The following is a 17,400-nucleotide window of genomic DNA, read 5'->3' as shown; positions in this document are numbered from 1 at the left end:
CAAGCACCTAGCAGATAAGATCACTGCATTCAACAAGACAATTGTGTGTGAGATTAGGTGCAGATCTATTTAAAATCATTATATTCAGCACATTTGTAGGCCTATCATATGTTGACTATTGATGAGATTTGTATCATGTTTATGATCCTATTCACTATTCTCGACAAAATTGATAAAAATAAATATTAATAAAACAATTTAAAAAAAAACTTGTTAACAATTGGTGGTGTTGGGGGTACTCCGGAAATCATAATGTCTCAGGGGTACATGCCTGTTAAAAGTTTGGGAACCACTGTTTTAGACCAATAGTGGCAAAATATTGGGCAATTTGTCTGCTACCCGCCGGTGGACCACCAGAGAACCGATGAGCAAAATGCCAGCGGACCGCCAGCTGTCCGACAGTGGTCTGCCAGCCTCTTGCTATCTGACATTAAACGACCACAAATTTAAGCAATGACACTCTTAGGGGCTGACACTTTGCATAACATTTCTCCTCACTGCTTAAGCCACATTTAGTTGTTCCTGCTCTATATGTTGTACCAAAATGTAGTTTATTATCAAAGTGAAATGGTTGCTGGCATAAGTCAGCGGCGTTAGTTTAAAATGTTTTCCAACTTTTTGGTGAGGGAACACATTCTCAAAAACTCAAACCATTTGAACATTAACTGAGTTAGTGATGGTGAGTTTTGGTGATGCCCATCAATATGTGAAATCAGTTCAGAATGTTCAGAATAAAGGTGCAAGCTGCACTCAAGTGTGCCACCCATTATTGTGTGATGTATTGAGAGTTTAATTGTGCATAATACATTTGCTGCATGTAGGTGCCAATACAGTGACGCAATTGATCTTTAAGTTCTTGTTTTTTTTTTCATAAGATAGTGAACACACACACAAAATCAGTTAAGTGGAAGCTGCCACTGCTCTCTAGTGCTTCAACACTGAATTTAACTACTGTGTCACTATGGCTTAAATAGTCAAGTGAATGTTATTAAGTAGTCTAAGTAGCCTAAATCAGTAAAAGTATCACAATGTATTTCTCAGCAAATTAGCATGTTACCTTTTACACAAGAAAATGATTCAATAAATGAATCATTTTATTGTCCCTGAAGTTCTCTTTTAGTGTAGGAAACCAGTAACCTGACTCTCGCCAGATGAATTTCATTCCGCTTGGCTCCGCCTAGCTTTACTCACATCCATCTGGGACCTCTTCCATTGAGAGTGATTTCTGCACCAGATTTTATGGTACAGCCAATCAGGACGCAGGGTGGGAGTTTCATAGATGTGACAGACATAGATGTGACAGCGTAGAAGCGACTGTGAGACTGTTATCAGCGTCACGGGTTGGCTTCGATGTGAGTGGTTGAAGTAGCACGTCAATAGATGACGGACAAGTGGCTTATTTAATCATATGCAAGCATTTTTTGATTAGGTCCAGCCTTCTGAAGCAACACTCCAATGGATTGGTCCCAGATGGATGAGTGGAGCTAGGCGGAACGAAATTCATCTGGCGAGAGTCAGGTTAGGAAACCAGCCCTATATATTTTGGAAAGAGCATGCTAGATGATCACCAAAGAAATCCATCTTGCCAAGCATCTTCTTTAGTCACAAAAAATGCAACTGCACTTGAAACATGCAGTATATTTTTCAGAGATGTAAAAAGAAATTGTCATATTTATAATGAAAAAAAAAAAGTTAATTAGCAGAAGTTCATGATATTAGCTATACTACCTTTCTATTTTTTCTGTGTTCTGTTGTTGCATCCTTCCTTTTAATGGTCAGGTTATTTTAACAGTTTTAATGCAGTGTTATTTATGCAGATACTTTTTTGTACACATTTTTCTTATATTTCTGTTACATAAGTAACTAATTATGTGTAGAGATCTTTGAATCACCAAGTACTTTGAGCGTTTTTTCTTCTTCATTTTTTTATGTCACCACACTTTTATTTTAATTCATAAAGTAGCATTACATTTATCTAAATCAATTAATCCCAAGTACTGAGATGCTGGGTGGCCCTTCATGCTGCCATGGGGAAAGAGCAGATGGAAGCCCTCTTCAGGTTGCAGTCCACAGATGTCCACCAGCTCGCCTCTGGAGAGGAAAAGAGAGAGACAGAAAGGAGAAGAGGCAAAAAGAGAGAGAGCGCAAGAGAGTTAAAAATGAAAAGACCATTATGGGTTATTTCCTTGGCACAGTTTAGTGGAGGACTGTAAGCTCTACTACAACTTTATCTTTAAATAATGTTTTTTTTTTTTTGTGTGTATAAGTAGACTGCCACATGGGCTCTTGTTCATCAGTGTAGATGTGAGGGGGTAAGGAGTGCTGATGTCTCACCCATCCTGAACATCTCCACACATGTGACCCCCCTGCCTCTCTGCAGGTTGGGATGGCCAGGCATCCAGTCAGTGTAGCCCCAAGTGGAGCCGTCCATCCACTCGTACTGCTGAGCCTACACACACACACACACAGAGAGAGAGAGCGAGGGAGGAAAGAAATGTGTCTTTGGAACATGTCTGGCTCATAGAATGTAATTCAGGTGCTGCCATTGCTACACAGACGAATTGTGAACACATTTGATTGATAGTTGAGCAAGAGGTGGAGTATTAACCTTTTTGACTCCTCCCAGCCAGGTGAGAGTGGGGCCATTACTGGCTACTGTCACCATGGAGACAAGGCGTTTGTGTAGGTCAGCACTGGTCACTGCAGCAATATGGCCGCCAGCGTAGAGATCTTGACAGAAGGACTGCAGGCAACATAGACATGTTCAGTACAGTGTGTTGGTGTTCTGAATGTGTTGTGGCTGTGTATATACACATTGTGCTGATAGCGTGAGTGCATAACTGTGCACTGTATGTGAGTTGACAGGCAACAGTGTATTTGTACACATATGGTTTTCTTTCTTTACTCACAGAATGTATGAAAGCTCAATGTGGCACTATGCATATTGCATGTGTGTGTGTGTGTGTGTGTTTATATGTATGTGTGTGTGTATGTGTGTGTCTGCTTACTGTATTTCTGAAAGTGTATGTGTGTGTATGTGTCTTCTTTTCATGCATACAGTATTGCATGTGTAGTGGGTAGGGTGGTTGAGACGGGAAGTGCCGCTTGAAGGCCGCCCCACTGACGCTGATTATTTGGATCAGGTGGCACAAGTAGCGCTTCCTTTTAAATGTGTAGTGAGATGCAGACAGGAGAACAATAGTGCGGTGTGCGTTAAAGAGTGAGCTTTGTGGAATAAGCTGTGCAAACTAGCTACCTATTTTTTATTTAGTCGTAGTCTTAGTCTTGTGACGAAATGTCCTTTTTAGTCTTTGTCATATTTAGTCATTCAAATATAATTTTTGTTAGTCAAGCTTTAGTCGACTAAAAGTCTCGTCATTTTAGTCTAGTTTTAGTCAAAAGAAAACTAAAGGTATCTTAGTCTTAGTCAGTTTTAGTCAACACATTTTAGTCTTTTTTTATAACAAATTATTTCTGATTACCATTTGAGTCAAATAGTGTTTCACACATCTCAATTTTCCAACAATATTATGTGTCCACAGGGCTACTCGTCTGTTATAATTACTCATTCTGATTTTTTGTCAGTCAGTATGTTTACATGCACAGGTAAGTCGAGCTACAGTTATACTGTAGCTCGGCTGGGATTTGACCATAGACAGTAAAAGATTTGACTGGACCACTGTCATATTCGTAGACCAGTGTTTCTCAAAGTGTGGTCCGGGGATCACTGGTGGTCCGCAAGCTATCCCAAGTAGTCCGCGAGCAGACGTGGTAAAATATAATATAGATGAGTTGTTTGCAATATTGAACCAACTTGTATGTAAAAACAGTTCTGCAACACTGTCTATGCCAGTTTAAATCATACAGTATGAATCCACACAATAAGCAAAGTGCAAAGACAATAAGCAAGGTGGTTCAGTGAGTAGGCCTATTGTGTAGACTAATTATAGGCTACTGTTGAAGTAGGTCTAATCTTTTTTTTTTTTTAGCTAGGGTTAGTTAAGTGGTCCTGAAACTGAAAAAGTTTGAGAAACACTGTCATAGGCCAAAGTATTAATGTTTTACTCCGCCTCGCTAGATATGCGCCGATATGCACCCAAACACAACACATTCCCCAAACAGACTCTCCATCTTAGCCATAGCTAACTTGCTAGCGAACTTTCCATATTAGCTTACTTGCTAGCAAACTTTGCATCATCAGTCTAACTAGTTAAATAGTTGACATTACATTATGAAAATTTTTGTATGGACATTCTGGGGGATGTTAATTTGTATGAGAGAAGCTTCAACTTCTGGGTATGTAGCATTGTGACATAAAGCTTAGGTAGTTAGCTTGCTAACTCTGGCAGAAATCTCCAGTGTTCTTGTTCCATGTAGTTTCGTGTTGCAGCCACAGGGTTGCAGCAACAGCACATAGACTAGCCTACAGGAAAGTTGTTGCGTATGAACTCATTCGGAATATTTTGAAAACGTAACAGCTAGATATTCTGCCTTCTCATTTTCTAGACGAAAATGAAGAGAGATTTTATCTTAGTTTTTATTTGAAGCAAAACATTTTAGTCTCGTCTTTTTTCGTCAACAATAATGCATCTTAAGATAGTCTTAGTCAGTGTTTCAGGACATTACTGCCGTCTCGTCATCGTCTCGTCTTAGTCATGAAAAAAAAGGTCGTTGACGAACATATTTCCTCTCGTCTCGTCTGACAAAATTAACACTAGTGCAAACAGGAAAACGTGAGTCTTTTCAGAAGGTTACGTCTATTGGTCTAAACTTGTTTCCATCGAGTAGCACTTAACACGGTTCATTGTTTGTTTGTAGCTCGGCCTGGTGTCTGTGCGTATGGTGACCAGTAAATGGTACACACAGTTTCAAGTCTACTTTGCTCGCATAATAGCGAGTAGTGAATCCACACTGGTTTGCAGCAACGTAAGTTTACTTGCTCCCCTTTTCCTTCAGACGTAACACGTAGTGTTTATAGCTCTGACCGTTTCCTGTCTTGATATTGTCTATGGGCAGAAGCAACGCTGATGCTGGCGAGAGTGTGCACAGCTATTAGTCATCCACACTGGTATAACTTCATTGGCTCGTCTAATTAATCTTGGCTTAAAAACGTAAGTTCATTCAACTTCTTTTATGTAGCTAGTCTTTCAATCGGAGATCTAGTCCTGACTTAATTGCTACTACATTTAGTAATAGGAAGTAGTGCCGTAGTTTAAAAAGCGTAACCAGCTGACTGCAGCCATTTGAATAAGGTATTGGCCTTCATACAATTGACTTTGGTGTTTATGCTACTATGCTACCAAACGTAGCATTACAAACCATTTATGCTTTTTATTACAGGAGGATTGCCTTCGTCTGTCCAACAAGCCACTGTTTTTCCTGGATTTAACTATTTCGTTTTATTTCAATTCATGTATGTATGTGCCTCGGAAATCTACCACACCTGTTGAGTGTTTACTGGGAACTTTAGTGGGCCTAGGGGGAAGCCGGCTGGTGATAACCTGTTAGCTTAAATGTTTTGTTTGTTTCTTTGTCATTTTGTCTGGCAGTCATTGTAATACGTATTTGGCCTGGGGATTGTGCAATATTTCTTATGGGGACAGTGCTTCGTTTGCAGTGCTCACTAGTGTGAAGTGTGAAACGCCGTGTCTGTGTGTACGGCCCATTTGGTGTGAAGTGCCTCTTGCAGATTGGAGTGTTTTAGATTGTGTATGTGAAAAGTATTTATTAATGTATTCGACTTTATACACTGTAACTCATCTGAAAGACCTATTCATTCATTGTAATTTATTTATTGTAGAATTTCATCCACTGTTGCCTATGTGGAACATTTGCTTGTCCTGATTGCCGATCAGTGTATTTATGGTGTCTGTCTAGTGTCTAATAAATGTATATTTTCTGATTACATCAGTTCCATTCCTGTACCTTCATTGGACATAACCTGCCTAGATAGTTTGAGGGAGAGCTCTGTTTGGTGGTCTAGCTTAGCTATACAAATTGTGAGCTTGAGCACCCCCTGGGGGTCACACATGTTTATGTGTGTGTGTGTGTGTGTGTGTGTGTGTGTCCATGGGTCTGTGAGTGAGAGTAAAAACATTTAGAAATGGCACTTACCTCTGCTTTACTGAAGGTCAGAGGGGTCGGGTTGAACTGGTAGCACCTGCCGTCAATGATTTCACCTGAGCACTTCACCCCCACAGGGAGTGTCTCCCTCAACCACACAGCTTCGAGAGAGAGAGAGAGAGAGGAGAGCGCTTTCACTCCCATCTAGCTCACATCTGCACAGAGTGCACACAGAACAATCGCATCTCACAGGGTGCATCTACACACGCTGCAAACAGAACTCACCTGTGTCTGTCCTCCTGGCTGGTCCCATGATGTCGTTCCTCTTTTTGAAATGGGAGAACTCAAGACTATGGCTGAACTCATCTGGGTGAGGGAGAAGGGGCCATTAGGGGAGACAAACCATAAGTGACCTCTTCAGTTTTGAGACAGGTGTAAAATGTATAGAAACTAATGGATGCTTTGTTTATATTGAAACAGAGAGGGTAATACTTTACTTAACAGTATCGACATAAGAGTGACATGACACTGTCATTAACACATGACACTGTCATGACACATGAAACCTAATCCTAACCCTAATCCTAACTTCTAACCCTAATCCTAACTCCAACCCTAACCGTAACTCTAAACCTAACCCTAACTTGTTATGACAAAAACCAAATGTCACTTAATAACAGAAACGTTATGTCATGTTTATGTTTATGACTTGTTTATGACACGTTCATGACAGTGTCATGTCACTCTTATGTCGACACTGTCAAGTAAAGTGTAACCAAATATTTTAATCTTCAGTTCCACTCAAACTGATGATTACTATAGTACAAATAGATGAGCACTCTTCTATAGTATTTCATCCTAATTTCCGTAGTGAAAGATTTGGAGAATATTGTTGTGAATTCTAAACTCTCTCTCTCACCGTTCGCAGTGTCATCCATTGGCCCCATGATTTCATTATGTCTCTCATACTGTATTTTAGAATGGGTATATTCCATGCCATGCTTGAACTCCTCAGAGACAACAGGGATCGTTTCTGAAACTTAAGAAAGAGTGCAATAAGTTCAATAATTGAGCTAACATGAAATGTGCATTAAGGACATATCCTTGATTGATTGATTGATTGTGAGGGATCTGGTCAAAGTATGAATTCAGTTACTACTGGTGTAAAGAGCATCATTCAAACAGTGTTGGTGGTTTAGAAATCAAAGTAAAATGGCTGTCTTGTCTGAATCTGATTCGCTCACCTGCTAAATCAAGGCTTAATTCTTTCTATATCTTTGCACACAGACAATACTTCAGTTGGATATTATCATTAATGTAAAGCTGCACTTTAAAGCAATAGCAAGTGTCTAGTTTGTGATTTGTTCCTTAAGGGATTTAACCACAAAAAGATTCTACTGAAGAATGCTGTGAACAGTCATCCAAAGCAGAAATTGCTAAAAAGCACTTTATTTCCCACTTTCCCAACTCCCTTTAATACACCCAGCCCGACCCCATATAAGCATACTCACCAGTGTTGATGGAGTTGACTCTTGGCCCTGTTACTTTGGCCTGATCACTCTCACGTTTGGCTTCCTCGGCATGACGATGGAAATTACCTGTTTACAAATTTATAAATGTACTCTTTTCAAATGCAAACTTTTAAAAAACAGTTTTTTAAGTGTAATTTTATTTCAATAATTCAACAGTATTGTTACATGAGAGGTAAAGTTATTGCCTGTGTCTCTGTAAACATTAATATATTCCCATGGCTATGGAAATGCAATTTATTTATTTCCATATTAGAAATGGAAATAAATGGAATTGATTTGTGTTGAGATTGGGAGGGAGTAGATATTGTATTGTCTTCCAAAAAATGAATATCCACTGGCGTATTTTGTTTTGCAATTAAGGCTGTAGTCTGTTTAAAACATCTGGGACATGTCCCAGCATGTTTAGCTACAGTAATACTGTATGTAGTTGCAGGCCTCTCTTTTCTCTGTTCATCCTCTCTACAAAATACTCGTGCTGCAATTACAACATACCCCAGTTTCATTAAGTGTGTAAGATTGTTCATATGTGTATCTAAAACTACAAAGGATGCTGCTTAAATTTTCCGGGAGATTATGGACTACTTTGCCTATTTTTTTCCAACGAACAAACTAACTGACCACAGCCGAGGGGGGCAGCCGTGGCCTACTGGTTAGGGCTTCGGGTTTGTAACCGAAGGGTTGCCGGTTCGATCCCCGACCAGTAGGAAAAAAAGTTGTGGGGGGAAGTGATTGAGCACTGCTCTCCCATGCTCACATCCACGGCTGAAGTGCCCTTGAGCAAGGCAACTAACTCCTCATTGCTCCCCGAGCGCCGCTGTAGCAGGCAGCTCACTGTGTCGGGATTAGTCTGTGCTTCACCTCACTGTGTGTTCACTGTGTGCTGAGTGTGTTTCACGAATTGGGATAAATGCAGAGATCAAATTTCCCCCACGGGATCAAAAGAGTATATGTACTTATACTTACTTAGAAGGATAAAACAAACATAATATGCAAGTCAAATAATCACTAAATCAACTCAGGCTAACCCTGACTGATTGTGATATTGTTTCTTCCTGTGGCCCCCCCCACCTGCTATGAATCCCCGCATCCGCATCTCGGAGGCGGGCTGCAGCACCAGGCCTGTCCTGACGTCCACCAGGGTGGCCTGGGAGTTCTCAGTGCCCTGCCTGAAGCCATCGCTGTGTGGAGGGACGTAGACTGCACATGGAGAGAGAACAACAGTTGACTTACCACATGATCAACAATGTGACGTACACATGTCAATGGATCACAATTCCCACATTCAAATCCAGCAAGTGGAACACTTCTCAATCACAAACATCCATCATATTCATCTAACAATCACTGACTGTACATACAGTAGCTTTACAGTGAAAAAAAACATATGCACACACACACACATACATCCTGATGGTCTCCTGCTCATCTCGCCGACATAGTCCTTCAGCAGGCCTGTGTTCAGATCCACCAGGAAGCGACGGGACGGTTCTGTGCCCTGCCTGCGGTTCTCCTCAACAGATGCTGTACACACCAATTATACATCCACATAATCCGTCAACCTGATACACCTCTGAGCAAATCCATAACTAAAGGCTGTTTCAAACCAACTCTAACAAAAATCAAGGCTTAATTCTTCCTAATTCTTTGCACACAGACAATACTTTAGTTGGATGTTATCATTAATGTAAAACTGCACTTTAAAGCAATAGCAAGCAAGGGCGTAGGTTTGGTCTCAGCTTTGGTGGGGACACATCCCCAACTCCTGCTGTCACGATAGGCCTACCAACATTATTGTTTCAATACCAATACCAAGTGATCTCGATTTCGATAACTTTGCGATTTTTAACATTTTGATTTGGTTTGGGGGCCCCCACCACCTTGACGGCATCAGTAATATTGAATATTGTGTGATCATTCACATCAGTGACAATCATAGAATTTGATTGACCCTCCACACTCCCCCACACCACACACACACAGAAAGTGATGGTTGTCATAGGTTTCTATTTCATATTTTGGTATTCATATAAACGTTATATACTGTATATTGTTAATTATTTATAGCATTTTATGATCTGCATAATTACTAATAGCTAAACATATTTGGTCATTTGAATACATCATAATGATATTTAAATTATTAGTCTACACTTATCTTCAATATCATCACATTTGTGGTGTGCAAGTTTAATTGTGTGCCTGTCACGTGAACGCAATTAGCTTTCAAACTCACGGTTTTAGGCTAGTGGAAAATAGTTTCGCATAGTGCAAGGATATGTGGATTCAATTCATCATGTTTGCTATGTCATTAGATAAAATAAATGTTCAAAAAACGAACAAGTCAAAGAAAATCTTTCTTGAATGAGATCATAAAAGGAGATACGTAAGTGTCTCGCAATGTTCATTTCTCAAGTATGGAAATGCACCATAGTTTGTCTTTTATTTCTTTGCATTGTGCAGGCTACATTCACAAATACATTAGCCTACATGAACAGAATATAGGAACAGGAAAATGTCTCGGATCCATTGTTTATTGCGACTGCAAGATTGGTAGCCCAATTAACAGTCAGTGATGGTGACGTCTATTCTGTGCTATATGCCACTGTCTGTGCGGCACACCCTTATTCAACATGACTCCTAACCTTGGCTGAAAGATTACAAAAGCTGGTTAACTGTAACAATATCCTGGGTAATATCCTAACAGTTAATGCTATTTTCCTTAGTATTTGATTTGCATTGAGCTCAATGAGCATCAAACCAACTAATAGGCTAACTGAAATACACACCATGCCAATCTCTAGGTATGGTGAAGGGTATGTGATGATGTGGGGCTATTTTAATTCCAAAGGCCAAGGTAACTTTATCAGGATGCACAGTATTCTGGATCCATGAAATAACTGGCCTTTAAAAATAAAAATCTGCCTGTCTCTATGGGAATTTAACATAGGGGTGGCAATACTTATGACCCCTGTATTTTAAGGAAGAACATTTTTTTATTTATGATACATTATTCATTCACTAAGAAAATTGGTGTTCTTAAAGGTTAGATATTTCCTCATTTTTCACTTAAGGCATTAAGATCAATTTCCAAAAGATGATTTTATATTCCTCGTTTCAGTCAACTTTAGCATGGGTGCCAACACTTTTGACCATCACTGTATATGGGTGATGCAGCGCTGCTGACGTGAGGCTAGAAAGCTCTTGCCTGTTCTAGAAAGACTGATCCAATGCAGCAAATACTATATTAAAAGGCTAAAGTCGTACATTGGCTATGTTGTAGCCTATCCCCAGAATATCAGCAGCAAACTCGCAAAACAGTCTCCAAATAAAACGCACATCGGCATGTTGCCTATTCTGCCAGCTTGTGCCAATATAGCGTCCAAAATGCTTGATTGCATTGCATTCTCCACATTTTTAGCTAAATTTTCATGTAGCACATCAGCATTTTTGTTCAGTTAACCTTTTCTTTAGTTCTCCTGTTTATTCGCTTGGAAAATCGTAAATTGCTTTACAATTACCGTCGGGCCTATACACGGGTTTCCTGTTTACCAACAAAACTAGATGCGCGTGCAGCCGTGGGGCAGAAGACGCTTGGTGGCCATCCACAACGTTATAAACTTAACCTAAATAGTCGGCTGCTGTAAGCTACAATCGGATTTTTTTGTATACCCCTGTTGTCTCAATGATAATAACATCTCATTTTAGACTATATTTCAAAGTTTGCCATTCATTTGCATTATTAATATAACATCGTATTTTGTCATTTTTGGCGAAGACATGCATTCCGTTAGGGATATTGAACATATTTAACATTCTCTAACCATCGTAATTTCGAATTGGTGCAGTTTTCAGCACAAAAACTCATTTTATTCTTTTGCTCTTTTGCATTGCTCTATGCTGTTCTATGGTGCTTTCTGCCTCTTGGTTGCGCACGCATGTTTTCGTGACGTTGCATAGAAATCCATGTATAGGCCTATTGCCTGGCTTGCCTCACCTTCGGTCACGTCCTTTTACAATTTTATCATTGTAATAAAAAACGCAATTTGCCACATAATTTCAACATGCTGCTGGCCTACTAATTAATGCCTATTGTACTTTATTTTTTGCAAAAAGAAAGAAATCCTTGATAAAATAACAAGTCATTCACATTATAGGCTACTTTACGCACTGTCATGTCAGGGTGACACTATGACAAACCTGTTCTGAAGACTCCCATTCATTTTGACTGCACGGGAAGAGAGCGCGTCTTTTTCAGACAGACAGCGCAATTAATTTTATACCAGCAGGCCGATCGGACAAACTGGCGCCTCGATATTAAAGAAACGCCGACTCCATCCATTCTGAAAATCCACCGCACAACAGTGCAACGTGCATGTTCACATTTTTAGTAACAACCGCCAAACTTGCTTGCTTGCCTTACACATCTAAGTTTTCCGACTATTTTTCTTACCTTCTTTTTCCGCTGTGGATGTTATTGAGTTTGTAGACGTTTTAGCTCTTACGTTCTGAACATCTAGCAATGCCATCGCCCGATGTCATTTCCGAGACAGAGACTGAGTTTGCTGCTGATATTCTGGGGATAGGCTACAACATAGCTAATGTAGGACTTTAGCCTTTTAATATATTTGCTGCATTGGATCAGTCTTTCTAGAACAGACAAGAGCTGTCTAGCCTCACGTCAGCAGCGCTGCATCACCAATATAGGCCTACATTAAAACAACCAGCGGATGGTGGGCGTGTGCGGTTTTGAAAATTGGTCAAAAAACTTTGGTGCTGATGGATGGCGGATGGATGATAAGTTTTGCTATGCAGTTATGGTTGAAATAATAACTCATCAGCGCATCTCTAGTGTGTGTGCCTCTGTCTCGCTCAGAGGGGAAGGGGAGGCTGAGGGGTCGATCAAGCATGGATTCTAAACTCTGTGGTGGATACGATCTACATGGTGTTAATTGATATTACGAATCAATTAACTACTACTAGTACTCGAAGTACTTCCAAGTGCTATTGCGCCACACATTGTAGTTCTCCTGTTTATTCGCTTGGAAAATCGCCACGTTTCATGTTGTGTGACCGTAGACATTTTTATCAACTACTCGTGCAACTGTATTTAAGTCGGGAAAACGTGGAGGTTTTTGATTACTTCTATGTCTGGCTACGTCTGAGCCCGCTAGCATAACATGCTAACACATTCACGCCGCCCACCAGAGCGTTTGAGTGCACGTACCTACACGGGAGAGGTATGACTCAACTCGTGAAAGTTAAGGTAAGAACATATACTGACATTGGGTGGCGTGTTCCTTTAAGGGATTTAACCACAAAAAGATTCTACTAAAGAATGCTGTGAAAAGTCATCCAAAGCAGAAATTGCTGAAATGCACTTTATTTCCCACTTTTCAAACTCCCTTTAATACACCCAGCCCGACCCCATATAAGCATACTCACCAGTGTTGATGGAGTTGACTCTTGGCCCTCTTACTTTGGCCTGATCACTCTCACGTTTGGCTTCCTCGGCATGACGATGGAAATTACCTGTTTACACATTTACAAATGTACTCTTAAAGAAATTGAAATGCAAACTTTTAAACAGTAAAACAGTTTTAATAATTGTATTTTAATAATTCAACAGTATTGTTACATGAGAGGTAAATGTATTGCCTGTGTCTCTGTAAACATTAATATTATATTCCCATGGCTATGGAAATGCAATTTATTTATTTCCATATTAGAAATAGAAATAAATGGAATTGATTTGTGTTAAGATTGCAGGCCTCTCTTTTCTCTGTTCCTCCTTTCTGCAAAATACTCGTGCTGCAATTACAACATACCCCAGTTTCATTAAGTGTGTAAGATTGTTCATATGTGTATCTAAAACTACAAAGGATGCTGCTTCAATTTCCAGGGAGATTATGGACTACTTTGCCTATTTTTTCCAACGAACAAACTAACTGTCCCCAACCGAGGGGGACAGCCGTGGCGTACTGGTTAGGGCTTCGGGTTTGTAACCGAAGGGTTGCTGGTTCGATCCCCGACCAGTAGGAAAAATGTGGGCGGGGGAAGTGGTTGAGCACTGCTCTCCCATGTCCACATCCAAAGCTGAGATGCCCTTGAGCAAGGCACCTAACCCCTCACTGCTCCCCGAGCACCACTGTAGCAGGCAACTCTCTGCGTTGGTATTAGTGTGTACTTCACCTCACTGTGTGTGCACTGTGTGCTGAGTGTGTTTCACGAATTGGGATAAATGCAGTGATCAAATTTCCCCGACGGGATCAAAAGAGTATATGTACTTAGAAGGATAAAACAAACATAATTTGCAAGTCAAATAATCACTAAGTCAACTCAGGCTAACCCTGACTTATTGTGATATTGTTTCTTCCTGTGGCCCCCACCTGCTATGAATCCCCGCATACGCATCTCGGAGGCGGGCTGCAGCACCAGGCCTGTCCTGACGTCCACCAGGGTGGCCCTGGAGTTCTCTGTGCCCTGCCTGAAGCCATCGCTGTGTGGAGGGACGTAGACTGCATATGGAGAGAGAACAACACCTGACTTACCACATGATCAACAATGTGACGTACACATGTCAATGGATCACAATTCCCACATTCAAATCCAGCAAGTGGAACACTTCTCAATCACAAACATCATATTCATCTAACAATCACTTACTGTAGCCTACATACAGTAGCTTTACGGTGAAAAACACACACACACACACACTTACATCCTGATGGTCTCCTGCTCATCTCGCCGACATAATCCTTCAGCAGGCCTGTGTTCAGATCCACCAGGAAGCGACGGGACGGTTCTGTACCCTGCCTGCGGTTCTCCTCAGAAGCTGCTCTCAGAACCTGATTCGCTTTACGGAGTTCTTCAGAACCAGATGGCTGAATTGGGTCCTGACTAAGAGCATCTCTCACCCATCCTCCCTTCACAAGAGGAACAGCAACCACCTCACTCTCTACTTCAGAGAATAGAGAGAGTTGTATATCATGTAATCAGGTTGTTACATAATAGTCAAAATTGTATATGCTTTTCATCACTTTATACTGTCTTATAGACAGTTGTTGCTTAGAATGAATCACTGTTGTATTATGGACTCATCAGAGTCTGGTCTCTATGACATCCTGACATCCTTACTTTTCCCAGTGTCTTTGCCCTGTGTGTCCTTCTTCTTAAGCCAGGAGTATTCAATGCTATGGCTGAACTCATCTGCGTGGACTGGATGGTTGGTGTCTGAAGAACAAAAAAGTGTTTAATGAAAAAGATGACTGCTATCAATATCATCAATGCTATTAGTATTATATCTCATAGCATAGAATATACATTTACACATATGAAGTAAAAGTTGCAATGTGGGGGTTTACTTAAAAGCATTTCAAAATGACCTAGCAGTATCAACAGGATATGAAGAAACAACTGCGTTCACATAATTTCATAGACACTGAGGCTCTGTGTTGCCCAGATAGCCACTAATGTTGTAAGCATGCAGATCAGCTAGTGCTGGACCGGCTATCTTGTAATACCAATTTGTACTACATGTGGTGCTGTAACAATGTAAGTCAATGGTACGCTGTGTGGCTGAGTTCAAGAGAACTCAAAACCTATATAATTCCACTTGGCACCACATAGATAACCTGACTCCGCCAGATGGATTGCTTCGCATTTGCTCGGCATATCCATCTGGGAACTTTCCGTTGGAGAACTTTTGGGAATGGGCGAAAATATTGGTTAGCTGATTGGATAAACCATCACAATACAACCTATGATCTTCGTAGATAATAATTTCCCCTCACCTATTACGAATTCCCGCATCCCTATCTCGGAGGCGTGCTGCAGCACCTGGCCTGTCCTGGGGTCCACCAGGGTGGCCTGGGAGTTCTCAGTGCCCTGCCTGAAGCCATCGCTGCGTGGAGGGACGTAGACTGGGGAGATAGAGAGAGACCAATGTCCAATTATGTTTCTTATTATTAAAACGCATGGACGAAGGACAGTATATTTGGAGATATGTATTGTATGTGAAGAACCTAAATGTGTTTTCCCCCTAGGTGTTCAATTCATTATTATGGACATCCTCTGAATGCAGTTCAGTCGTGCAATGATAAAAAATACTATTGTTGATGACTATTACACACACACATACACACACACAGACACACACACACACATACATCCTGATGGTCTCCTGCTCATCTCGCCGACATAGTCCTTCAGCAGACCTGTGTTCAGATCCACCAGGAAGCGACGGGACGGTTCTGTGCCCTGCCTGCGGTTCTCTGCATGATCACCTGTCCTGACCGGCTTCTGTCTGTGGTTCTCCACGGGAACATGTGGAACTACTACCTGCCAGTCCTCCAGGGGGACGGGCACCATCATGGGTCGGTGTGGGGGCACATGCCTCACCCTCCCAGTGCCAACCTTCCTCAGAGGAAGAGCATCGTGACCTGGTAAAAAGTAAGGTGAATTGCATTACTGTCCTAGAAACCCAGTGAATAATGTAGTTGAGTAGATTTCAAGGTCGAGTAAATAGAGGTCAAGGGTTCTTAAGACAAAATCGAAGGAACATTTTTATCAACACATGAACAGATAAAATAAGGTCAAAGTGGCAGAGCTAATATTGTTTGGGTTAGACTTTGCCTTGCCACCATCATAATGGCATAAAAAGAACAGGGAACAAAGGATCAAAGGTACAGAGGTCAGGTAATTAGTGTTCAAGATTTCATAGACTAATTGTATATATAACTAACTGGCTTCATAGCGAGGATTTCAATTATTGTTAAAAAAATATAGTTTTTTTCTTACCAATAATGGCCAAGGTCAGCAAAACAAGTAACTTCAGCATCCTAGATGAAGAATACAGCTCAAATTCTCAAGTGAATGCTCGATTAAATACAGAATTTTAGACTCATTTTCATCTATGACTTATCTCAGCTCAATCAACATGTATAACTAATAAAAAAAACCTGACATTATAATTTTGTATTTGTTAATTAAAAAAAAAAATGTGATAATATGTGAATCATTTTAATTATCCACATATCATCACACATTTATGTTCATTGTTTGATACAGAAATACAATATGAAATGACATTAACTCTAATTAATGTCAGAATAACTAGCGACAGTCTTATAACATGTTACATGTTTGCTCAAATCAAACAGCACAGAACTCAAGAAACAATTTTGGATATTAAAACACATGTGTGAGAACAGACACAGAAAGTGGACAGAGTAAGATTTTGAACACTAATGAGCAGATATGTGGAAAGGTAAAGGGAGAACAAGACATACCTGAACTGAGGTTAGACTGACTGTGCTCGGACGTGGAGTGCTGATCAATCAGGAGACACTGTTGTCTGACGCACTTCTAGTTCTTCCCACAGTTAAGAGTCAAGATAATCTCTGATGATTCTCATGTCATAAAACTAGCAGGAACAATGTTTGTGACCACAAATATAACTTCACACAGACTGTATCAACGCCCTTTAATCTCTGCTGTGTAAAATACCTGTCTCCATGACAGCACTGACCATTATAACTCCAATGTTTTTTCAGAGGTGGCTCTCTGATGCTGATAATAATCAGTGAATATGAGGGTAATAAATTAACTTTCCACTCAAAAGTAATCAGCAATGTACCCTGCATAAGGGAGGTATAGGAGGACCTGCCTCGTCTCCCCTTTTAAAATGTGTTTTTTTTCCATTACTCTAAAATAAGGCCATGTATTGGGTAATGCATTGAAAGTATAAAAAGTAAAAAAAAAAATGTTTTTTATGGAGAGTAGTTCACTTGTAATGGTTTTAAACCTT

The 17,400-nt window shown here is 40.4% G+C and overlaps 1 protein-coding gene across 3 annotated transcripts; it reads right to left on the bottom strand.

The window, feature by feature from the left end:
- Positions 1 to 1,923: 1,923 nt before the first annotated feature.
- Positions 1,924 to 16,963, bottom strand: wu:fa56d06 (uncharacterized protein LOC795664 homolog). Of its 3 annotated transcripts, none has more exons than XM_042079054.1 (15): positions 16,883 to 16,963; positions 16,392 to 16,432; positions 15,761 to 16,033; positions 15,386 to 15,514; positions 14,730 to 14,825; positions 14,404 to 14,553; positions 9,000 to 9,089; positions 8,664 to 8,792; positions 7,575 to 7,661; positions 6,983 to 7,102; positions 6,349 to 6,429; positions 6,115 to 6,224; positions 2,609 to 2,743; positions 2,335 to 2,449; positions 1,924 to 2,091 (listed from the first exon to the last, which is right to left on the bottom strand). In XM_042079054.1, exons 2-15 carry the CDS (start codon positions 16,429 to 16,431, stop codon positions 2,018 to 2,020), a joined length of 1,629 nt encoding a protein of 542 aa, XP_041934988.1. In that variant the 5' UTR covers position 16,432; positions 16,883 to 16,963; the 3' UTR covers positions 1,924 to 2,017. The 3 variants fall into 3 exon arrangements, with proteins under 3 accessions (XP_041934988.1, XP_041934989.1, XP_041934990.1); XM_042079055.1 differs by having other exon boundaries at positions 14,404 to 14,550; XM_042079056.1 differs by lacking the exons at positions 14,404 to 14,553; positions 14,730 to 14,825; positions 15,386 to 15,514; ... (1 more) ...; positions 16,392 to 16,432; positions 16,883 to 16,963 and adding exons at positions 13,038 to 13,124; positions 13,982 to 14,110; positions 14,314 to 14,399 and having other exon boundaries at positions 9,000 to 9,116.
- Positions 16,964 to 17,400: the final 437 nt, after the last annotated feature.

The sequence above is a fragment of the Alosa sapidissima genome, chromosome 22 (genome assembly GCF_018492685.1).
Source record: "Alosa sapidissima isolate fAloSap1 chromosome 22, fAloSap1.pri, whole genome shotgun sequence".
NCBI lineage: Eukaryota > Metazoa > Chordata > Actinopteri > Clupeiformes > Clupeidae > Alosa > Alosa sapidissima.
This window is presented reverse-complemented; position numbering and strand designations above follow the sequence as displayed.

Bases quoted from the DNA above. Each gene is read 5' to 3' on its own strand.
- wu:fa56d06 (XM_042079054.1), bottom strand. From the start codon at position 16,431: ATGCTGAAGTTACTTGTTTTGCTGACCTTGGCCATTATTG. The intron at 7,662-8,663 runs GTGGGGGGGGCC...ATTTGTAAACAG, and splicing joins GATGCGGGGATTCATAGCAG to GTAATTTCCATCGTCATGCC. The intron at 2,450-2,608 runs GTTAATACTCCA...GTGTGTGTGTAG, and splicing joins GGCTGGGAGGAGTCAAAAAG to GCTCAGCAGTACGAGTGGAT.